At 28.2% G+C, this 10,765-nt stretch overlaps 2 protein-coding genes across 2 annotated transcripts; both read right to left on the bottom strand.

Moving 5' to 3' along the window:
* Positions 1-8: 8 nt before the first annotated feature.
* Positions 9-1,870, bottom strand: LOC127243593 (transcription factor BEE 1-like). Its single transcript, XM_051263683.1, has 7 exons — positions 1,547-1,870; positions 1,273-1,437; positions 1,077-1,142; positions 873-941; positions 638-724; positions 380-532; positions 9-212 (listed from the first exon to the last, which is right to left on the bottom strand). Exons 1-7 carry the CDS (start codon positions 1,868-1,870, stop codon positions 132-134), a joined length of 945 nt encoding a protein of 314 aa, XP_051119640.1. The 3' UTR covers positions 9-131.
* A 5,266-nt stretch (positions 1,871-7,136) lies between these two features.
* Positions 7,137-9,144, bottom strand: LOC127243250 (mitochondrial phosphate carrier protein 2, mitochondrial-like). Its single transcript, XM_051263166.1, has 6 exons — positions 8,842-9,144; positions 8,358-8,719; positions 8,223-8,266; positions 7,713-7,927; positions 7,504-7,628; positions 7,137-7,431 (listed from the first exon to the last, which is right to left on the bottom strand). Exons 1-6 carry the CDS (start codon positions 9,049-9,051, stop codon positions 7,389-7,391), a joined length of 999 nt encoding a protein of 332 aa, XP_051119123.1. The 5' UTR covers positions 9,052-9,144; the 3' UTR covers positions 7,137-7,388.
* Between the last annotated feature and the right edge of the window lie 1,621 nt (positions 9,145-10,765).

Raw genomic sequence — 10,765 nt, 5'->3', positions numbered from 1 at the left:
AGGGGGCCTTCGTTTTTTAAATTTAGTTACAAGATCGCAAATGATAATAAATTTAATTTAATGACAAAAGGACCAGTGGGTTGGGTCTAATCACTGCTTACTTGCAGGTTTAATATAAATATATGTATATATTAATGGAAAGAAAACATGATGTCTGAGTGATTGATCAATTCTTGTCTTTGGATCTGATCATCATCTCCTTCCCACAACATCTGAAGATCATAATATACATTTCTTTTCAATGTTAGATAAAAATGACATCTTTAATTTATAAAACTAAAATGATAAGATAACCCACTTATTGGACTAAAAAGACTTATATAGTAACATATACTTATAATCATTTAATAGATAGATGTATGAGGGAAGACTTGTATACCTGGGAGAGATCATTTGGGAATGTTTGGGAGTGTTGGAACAGAAGGGAATCAACATAGTTGTCAAGAAATTGAGGATAGGCATAGTTAGGACTGCTTGTGATGCTTTGATCTAATAGACGTGAAGATGATGCCAAACCATTTGTAAAATTATTCTGCATGTATATATATATATATATATATAAATGTAATATGAATTAATCTTAATATAATATGCTTATATATATTGTGGATTTAAGAACTTAATTTAATTTGCTGACCTGATGAGATTGGGAAGTGTGAGATTCCATTAATCCAAAGGTGTGAGAGTGGATGGGATTCACAGAAGCAAGCTTCATTGACAGAAACTGCATTGAACTACCAGGTTAGTTTATATAATCGAATCATAGCATTATTGTTACTGTTATTTAGAATTAATGTATTTGTTAATTAAGAAGCACTTATTGTAACTGTAAATGGGGCTTAAGAAATAAATATATATCAAGAAGAAGCTACCTCCACTTGATTTTGTAGTGACCTAACATAGTTGATGATTTCATCCAACATTAGGGCCTTTCCATTCACCTGGTTTTAGCTTGAAAAATTCATTATATTAAATTCATACACAGGATATATATATATATATATATAAATAACAAGAAAGATAACAATATTTTTAGAGAGAGAGAGAGAGAGAGATTAGGAAACAGAGGAGAAGACCTTGTGACAACCAGGGACAAGGCCTTGTAATAACCTCATTCTATCACTTATTCTCTCCCTCCTAACCTGTTGGCAACAGAGAATTAATAGGCAATTAGCATGAGATTATTTATCAATGTGATACTTTTTAGTTGTTTTTATATATGGTGAAGAAATAAATTAATAAAGTAAAGTAAATAGTGAAGACTAGTCTAACTCTTTCAGCAAGGCTATGGCTATCAGTGGCCTCTCCCCTCTTTGCCCTAACATGAATGAACCCTTCTCTAACAGCTAATTTCTTTTCCTCCATTTTCCCTTTTTGCTTGTTCTTCTTCATCTTCAATAATCCTCCCACTTCACTCATTTCCATTACCTCCTTCCCCTTCAAACATATGATATATATATTAATACATTTTGCATATAGTAGTAATAGATTAAGGAATACAATCAAGATTAGTTTCAAATATATATACATATATATATATATATACCTTGGATTTCCTGTTGGTGGAGTTGGGGTTTAGAGGGAGAAGGAGATGAGTGTGATCATGGTTACAAAACTTGTAATAATCAGTGACAAGGGATGATGAATGATTGTTATTGTTGTTGTTGTTGTTGTTATCCATGGATGATGAGTGATCTAGCTGGGTTTGTGGAGAGGAGGTGTTGCAATGGCGGGGGGTGGTGTGGTATTGGTTCTTGGTCTTGTTCTTGTTGGGATCATCATCAAGAAAAGAAGGGTTTATATTATTATTGTTAATGTTGTGGTGGATGGCGATCGGAGAAGACGATGAAATAGAAAAGGCTGCCAACATTATATAGGATATATATAAGTGTTAAATTTATTGCGAGGTAGAAAGTTTGTTTTGGGAATTGGGGAAATTAAGAAGAAGAAAGTGATGGAAGCTCAACCCCCCTCCCCCTCATATCACCACCACCCCATTCTTGAGAATTGAGCTTCCTCTCTCTCTCCCTCTCTCTCTCTCTCTCTATCTCTCTATCTATCTATCTATCTATATATATATATATATGCTCAGATTGGCAATGTGCAGATAACAGACATAACCATGTTTCTGAGACAATGCCAAGAGCTTCAGGGTATATATATATATATATATACACCGTGTATGCATCATATATAAGCATTCAATTTACCATAGACAAAAGGGATTGGAGGGTGGGGGGAGGTAGGGGGTTTTAAATCAAGATTTTTGGAATAGAAGCTATGGAGTTATAGAAATTTTGAAAATAGTAAAAAAATTAAAATTTTGACATAATGTGAAAGTTAAAGTCAAAATTGATGGGCTCCCCGTTTGATAGAAAAAGAACAATATATTTCAATATGGTTTTTTTATTTTTTATTTTTTATTTTTTTAAAATAAAGTACTGTATTATAGATAAATAGTAACAAAACATAAAAGATATATATATATCTATCTATCTATTAATCATAATATTGGCCTTTGGGGTGTTTTGTGTGTGTGTGTGTGTGTGTGTGTGTGTGAAGGTGATTGAAGAAGGCAGTGTGCAGTTATTTTTACATTTGACTGGTCTGATGTAGTCTGGTCTGGTCTGGTCTTGTTGCAATTAAACACACCCACCGAATTCAATTTTTGTCCATTCTCACGCACATTACCATATTAAGTAATTAATTCACAACTACATCTACATTGCGACAACATTGGAGGAATAAATAAATAAATCAAATAAGTAAATAAATAAATTACATATTTGAAATCGTTGTATCTAAGTTTGGAAATGCTTTAGGTTGTGTTTTCTTTTTGGTATTATTATAGATTTTTACTATATGGTGACATAGTTTTTACTATTCATAATTTTATTTTTTTTCAAAAATATTATATCAATGATTATTTTTTTTATATTATATTACAAATTTATTTTATATTTAAAATATAGTATAACTTTTATTTATATCTCATCAAACAATTATTTAAATTTAATTTTTTACTATTAAAAAATTCAAACTTAATAATTAAAACCCACAAACAAACATACCCTTAGGTTGCGTTTGGCAATTAGCTGATAGCTTTTAGCTGTCAGCTGATTCAACATTAGCTGGTTTGACTAGCTGATTCAATTAGCTGGTTTGACTAACTGATTCAATTAACAGTTTGTATCAAAGTGTTTGGTAAAACAACGGTTTGACATTAGCTGTTTATACATAAAATGTTTATTAAGGACATTGATATGTTATTTTTTAAAATATTTAATTTTGTTCATTTTAGTTTGAAATTTATGAGAATTTTTGTTATTAATTATTGAAAATTATAAAAATATTATAAAATATTTATTTTTATTTTTATTATTTAGATCCGAAAAAATTAATTTTACTAAAAAATAATAATTTTTTATTAAAATTATGTAAAATATAAAATAATAAATCTTTCGTATAAAAATATAATTATTATTTTAATATATATAAATAAATTAATAACCTTGTTTTTTCTATTTGATTTAGTTTTAAATTATATATTTTATAAATAAAATAATTTATATTAATAATTAATAATAGTAATTATTTTAAATTTACAAAAAAAATAAAAATATAATTTAATAAATTAAATATATCAAAAGTAATTAATAAATACCACTATAAAAATATATTTATATGTAAAAAATAAATAATTAAATTTTAAAGGTAAATAAGGAATAATCAAAATTAAAATGAAAAATTTTTTTCAAAACGCTAGATAGATGAGTTTTTAAAAATTAGCTTTTTGGGTCCAAAAAGCTCTTTCAGAAAGCTAATTTATCAAATATCTAAATTAGCGTTTTGACTGGTCAAATAACTAAAAGTTGTTCAATAAGCTAAAAGTTTTTCAAAACGTTATTTTACAAACAACCCTTAGTATTTCAATTAATTAGTTGCAATAATTAATGATACATTATCTAACTTTGTTGGATTGAAAATATGGTGACGTGGCCGAGCCCTCACCATTATTATTCATAGTCTTTGTGTTATTGTGTCTTTTTAAAATTTAATTTATTTATAAATATAAAAATCAAATCTTGTAGTATATTATTTTTTAAAAAATAAAATATTCTAAATATGAAAATAACTAAAAACATACAAAAAACACACCTATAAGTAGTGATTCCAATAAGTTACGGGTGTGTTCGTTTGATGGATTTGGATAAAATTTCACTATTCATCCAAAATTTTTCCCCCAAAAATATCAAATCAAACACCTATTTTTCATTTTTTATATTATACTAAAAATCAATTTTACATTCAAAACATCACATCATCAACTATTTATATCACATCATACAACTATTTAAATTCAAAACTTTTACTATTCAAATCTCAACTCAAAATCCAAACCCCCAGACAAACACACCCTACATATAGTTGGCTTCATATGTTGATTTTTACCGAAGATTTTTAAAAAAAGAATTAAAAATAAAAATGGAAGAAATAATTAATAATGTAGATAGATATGTATATGGTTTGAAGATGGTGTGTTCTCCTAAATAGGGATCGAACTTCATCCACTCTGCAGGCTCCGATCCTGGGAACTCCCGGGATCCCAACTCCAGATCAAAAAGTAGACGTACGTAGGGGCTGGCTAATCTTAACTGCGCCTATACATACAAATCCTCTCTATATATAGAGATATGAGACAAAGGCGATTCCTTTTAAAGAATTAAAAATAATTTTTTATACTCAATGAAAGGTATCGTTTATCATTTTCATCCATTCCAAGGAAGATTATTATTTTTTAATTTAATAATTGTACTGCCTACTTTATATAATAAATACTCTTTCGACTTATAATATATTATACAAATGTAATTATTTTTATATTACAATATAGTAATAAGAATATTTTTGTCTTTTTTACTATAATCAAATATAATACTAATATTAAAAAATTTATCATTTTAATGAAACGGAGGGAGTACAAGAATATTTTAAATAACAAATAAATGAATTAAATATTGAACAGGATTTGATTATTTAATTCAACGGTTGAACGGTTGACTGTCAATATCCCTTTTTCTAATTAATTTATAGATTTTGTCCTTTTTAGTTTTTTTCTTTTCTTTGCAATTATTTAATATTTTATCTTTTCTTACATTATTAATTGCATGCATGCAAGCACCCACATTATTATTATTATTATTATTATTATTATTATTATTATCCAGGTTACAAAGAAAATATTTGTTAAGTTTTGATTTTGAATAATAATAATTAAATTGAAATAATTATTTAATACAAGATAAATATGTATTCAATGATATTTTAATATAAAAATTCTTTTAATGTAATATAATAAATCAATATATATGTTTGTTGTATATTTTTTAGAAAACATCAAAATAATAAAATTATGATGAAAATCACACAAATAAACACACGTCATTTTGTTGTTTGTTTATTATTTCAAAATTGGTGTGATGAATATATATAGTTATATATATATATATATATATATATAAATATATTGATTTACTGTTCATGACGTTGAAAAATAAATTGATTCATTTAATTTGTGCAATTATTTATCACCATTTGTGCCATATTTCAAGGACACTAATGCATACATATTTATTTATTTATCTATAATCATGGACTAATCAAGAAGGCTAATAAATTGAGTTTAGTACTAATGCAATTATTTGACTGAACGACTATATTTTATGTGTTATTCAACAAAACATTTTAATATATATATATATATAATCACTATTAAATTAATTAATACTTTATATCACTTTCCGTGCTTTATTTGTGCGTTATAAATAATGTAGTTGTTATATATACATATATATTTCAAATGTATATCAATTTTAAATCAGATATTGGTTTTATTCAAACTTAATTTATTTTTACAAAAAAAAAAAAAAATGAAAGACAAAAAATGTGTCATTTTTTGAAGAATTTGTGAAATATTTTAGATATTCAATTTTAAATTTATTATATTTATATTTATTTTTACGATCAGTCTCATTATTTTCCCTCAAAATTTCTAACAATTTCAAAGCGTTTAGGTTCACTATTTGGTGGCACGAATGAATGAATGAATTAATTATATAATTGTGCTCTTAACATTGCAATAATTAGCTATCAATATTCAGATCAGATCGTATCTTATCTCTTAGCTGTTGTATTCAAATCTCCTATTTTTATAACGAAAATTTCATTTAGGTGATCATTTTGAAAACCACTTACAACCAAGAATTAAGGTCCTTCGATAAATATACATATATATGATTCAGATTTTTTCATAATCATTTTTATAATACTATATTATCATTTTTGCTAGAAGGATTTATAATCATGAAGATATATATATATCTTTTAAATTTATTTTCATTTCTCTTTTATTTTTATTTATTTTAATCATAAAATAAATAAAAAAAGTTATTTCTCAATTTTTCTTAAAATTCGTGTTCGATCAAATTGACATAATTTTACATGACAGAGTAACCGATAACATATGCGATATGAAATATTAGCATGTGTTATCAATATGGTTAAAGAATGTATGTAAACTATTATTAATACATCAAATCATATTATAGATATCTGTTCAATGATTATATAAATTTATTGAATTACGAAAAAAAAAAAAATTATTCATAATATTAATTTATGTATATTAATATATTGTATTTATAACGTGTAAAATAATTACTAAATCATATACACACTATTAGCACAAAATCTAGATGTACATTGCACATGTATAATATTGGCTTGACCATCTCTTTTCAAACAATTGCACTGTTCATGTAACTTTATTTTTTTTATGTTATTTTATTCTAAAAAATATAAACTATATTTTGTTTAGATATAGACTTTTGAAGTTTAAATTAAAAAAAAAAAAAAAAATCTATATAGATTTAGTAAAATAAGTTATATATATGAATTATGTGTAACAAATAAAATCTAAAAATATTAATAATTTAATATAGTGTGTACAAATTTATTGTTATTATTATTATTATTCTAATTTGTCAATGATGGTGTGTACAAAATTCTTCCAAGTTTGGCATATCGTCTCATCTCATGTCATCTCTGCAAGTTTCATGGACAAATAAATACTACTCCACTACAAGACAAAAATAAGCACTTTCAATATTATAATAATAATAATAAGTTATATCTGGACAGGCCTTCGGCCCAAAAATAAAATCTCAAACTATATAGGCTTAAAAGCCCATTAGATTATTTATACTGGCAAAATCCCAACATCAGACAAACAAACACCTGACGAGTCCAAGATTTTGTAATAATCATAATAATAATAATAATAATAAAAGGATCAAATAAATAATAATAATAATTTCTTCATTCATTCTTTAATTTACTGCTGTTGCAGAACTTCCACCACCTGTAGTCGGCCTACAAAATAAATAAATAAATAAATAAATAATAAATAAATAGAAAGGAAGTGAGATATATAGGGTGACTTACAGGCCAAAGAAAACTTTGGATGAATCATAAATTCCCCATTGTGCCCCTGTTAGGGTTCCCACCATAACTATGCGAAGAGGGAGACCTCTCGTGCACAGTCCCCAAATCCCCAATTTCTTCACTGCCTGCAATATACATACATACTTACATACATACATACATACATAATCATAATAATTTGCTTAATTAATATTTATTAATTAATTTACATCGGCAACGGTGGCTCCGGCGGCGTTGTTGAAGAAGGAAACGAGGTTGTCGGCGGGGTGGGAGACGACGGCGCAGAACACTCCGGCGATGTAGCCGCCGGCGAAGCTCACCCCCAGCTGGACCCCTTTGCTGCACTCCTCCTTCCGCGTGGGAATCACGTGCTTGTACATCGCCTCCACTATGTTCTCGAACGTCGCGAATTTCATCATCGTATCTGCATATACGTACATATAATTATTGCAATTAATTACTACTAATATATAGCATATATTACTTACTCCGTACTAGTTAATTTGTCTACTATTTTTATTTTTGTTTGTTCATATAATTTGTTATTTTTTTAAATATAATTAAAATTTATAAGATATAATTTTTTTTAATTAAATTATTTAATTATTTTAATTTTAATTTATAATTATTTTTATTAATATATTTTTTAATTAATTCCTAAATATTTAATACCTAAAACTAAAACTTCATAGTAACTTATCTTACTATAAAATTCTTACATGGAATCTGCCTTCCCCAAAGTGGCACCACTCCTCTAAATAGCCTGCACAAAATCACAACCCTCAAATTAAATAAATAATTAATTAATGTTTTCTTAATTAATTAATTTCGAATTTTCCGGCGACCGTACGTACCCTGAAACGCCTTGGGCGCGGACAATTTTGGGGAGGCCGTCGGCGAGGCTGCGGGCGAATTCCGGCTGGGTTTGGACACGAACCTTGACGGCCTCGAAGGGGCAGAGTGCCACGTCAGCTATGACCTCGGCGGAGGCGGAGCCGGCCAGGTAGATCAGTGTCTTGTACTTGCCGGCGGCGGCGGGGCCCACCATGTCGGAATATTCCTTTTTGAAATATTCGTAGAGGCCGTACTTGAAAGCTCCCTGAGCACTGTACCCCACAAACGTTGGGGCCCACCCTTTGAACAGCCCTCTAATTCCTTGCTCCTTTAACACAATCCCCACCGTCGATCCCGTGCTCTTGAATCTTGCCGGATCAATCTGAGCCGTCCATTTAAAATATATGCACACGTATAATTATCAATCAATTTAATTTACTAAACAAATCCAATTTTTTAATTTTAATTTAAAAGAGGGGCTGAGCTGAGCCGAGCCGAGCCGACCTGCATGTTGCATTTGACGACGTCGAGGGGCGTGACGGCGGCGTGAGTGAAGCCACAGCTGGCAAGTCCGCCGACGGCGCAAGCGGCGTAGTACGCCGGCGAGAACATTTCGATCCTTTCAGACGGCGCCGCCGCCGCCGTCGGAGAAGTGTAGAGGAAATTGGGGATCAGAGATCGCCGCCGCCGGGAATCTTCTGGAACAGCAGCCATTGTCGGAATTATAGAATTGCTGAACCAAACAGAATCTTTTGTTGTATTGTCGGAAATATTAAGGAATCAATTTAAGACGATATTGATTATTGATAATAAATGTCTGCGGTCGGAACATTGGTTGCCTTTTCTAAGGGTCGTTTAAATGACTGTTGATCGTTGACTATTAAACTAGTCAAAGATGAGTTCCTTTTCTTGCAGAAAGACAGAAAGAATCCCGTGGAGCTCAAGATAATTGGGATATTTTTTTTTAACAAATTAAATAATATTAAATATAAAACAAACACGAGTTTGGGCAAAGCTCTTCTTTGAACGGAATTCATCTAGATTCTATGATCCAGTGAGAGATGGTTGGAGACTCCCGGGATCTCAGCACCGCACCAGTTATGTACCATGGTTTGAAAGGTTTCAGGAGTCGGGATCCTGGGGCGCCCGTGTCCAAGAATCAATTGATTTTAGTCAAAGATGGATTGGATTGACCAGTAGGTTGAGAATTTGGTAGTTATTTAATTAATTACGTTCTCAGTTTGGTCGCTTTAGAGACGTTTCTAACCCTTCGTATATTTATTCAGCGCGGAATTAATAATGTTTTAACACTATAAAAATAAATAAATGCTTAAAATTGATGTAAGCTTAACGGTAGATAATTATTGTCATATTTTCAAATTATAAATATCAATGGTTTTTTAATTTATTTTTATTTTTATTTTTTTTTAATGTATGAACTCGCAACCTTTATTCGGAAGTGCGCAGTTTGAACCCATGACTTTATGGTCACAAATCAACTCCTATACTACCGGGTCATCCGTTACTGGACTCTTTCTATTTTTATCTTTGATTATATGTTTTATAGTTTTTCTTATGATTAATTATTACTCGTTTCGTACTATTTGAAAGAGATCATTTAGGTTTTATAATAGATTAATAAATAATAATATTTTATTTGCTAATTAAAGAGGTGCTGACATTTTTATTTGTAAAAATTTGTAAAAAATAATTGTATGTGTTAGTCAGTATATTTGTAATTTAAATAAAAATAAATATTTTTTATATTAGTATATGATTATTTTACTAAATAACAAAATTGATATTTTTTAATATAATAGACAAAAATGATAAAAATAGTACTTTAAATAAATACATTTAAGTGTATCTTATTTTTCTAACTTATTTAGTTGTATTAATTATTTTAATTTTAATTTATAATTTATTTTATTAATATAGTATAATTAATTTTACTAATATATTTTTTAAATTATATATTAATCATATTTTTTTCTAAATATTTGTATCTACCGTGTACAAGACACCAATGTATGTTTGTTTGGGGGTTTGAATTTTGAGTTGGAATTTGAATAGTAAAAATTTTGATTTTAAATAGTAGTATGATGTGATATAAATAGGTGTTGACGGAAATTTTGAATGTAAAATTGATTTTTAGTATAATATAAAAAATGAAATATAGTTGTTTGATTTGATGTTTTTTGAGAGAAAATATGGGATGAAAAGTAAATTTAAAATCCAATCCACCAAACAAACACACCCTAAGTGAGTGCGTTTGGGGTTTGGATTTTGAGTTGAAATTTGAATAGTAAAAAATTTGAATTGTAATAGTTATATGGTGTGATATAAATAGGTGTTGATGTGATATTTTGATTGTAAAATTAATTTTTAGTTTAATATAAAAAATAAAAAATAGATATTTAATTTGATA

Source organism: Andrographis paniculata, unplaced genomic scaffold (genome assembly GCF_009805555.1).
Source record: "Andrographis paniculata isolate CXL003 unplaced genomic scaffold, ASM980555v1 Contig95END, whole genome shotgun sequence".
In the NCBI taxonomy this organism is placed as follows: Eukaryota; Viridiplantae; Streptophyta; class Magnoliopsida; order Lamiales; family Acanthaceae; genus Andrographis; species Andrographis paniculata.
This window is presented reverse-complemented; position numbering and strand designations above follow the sequence as displayed.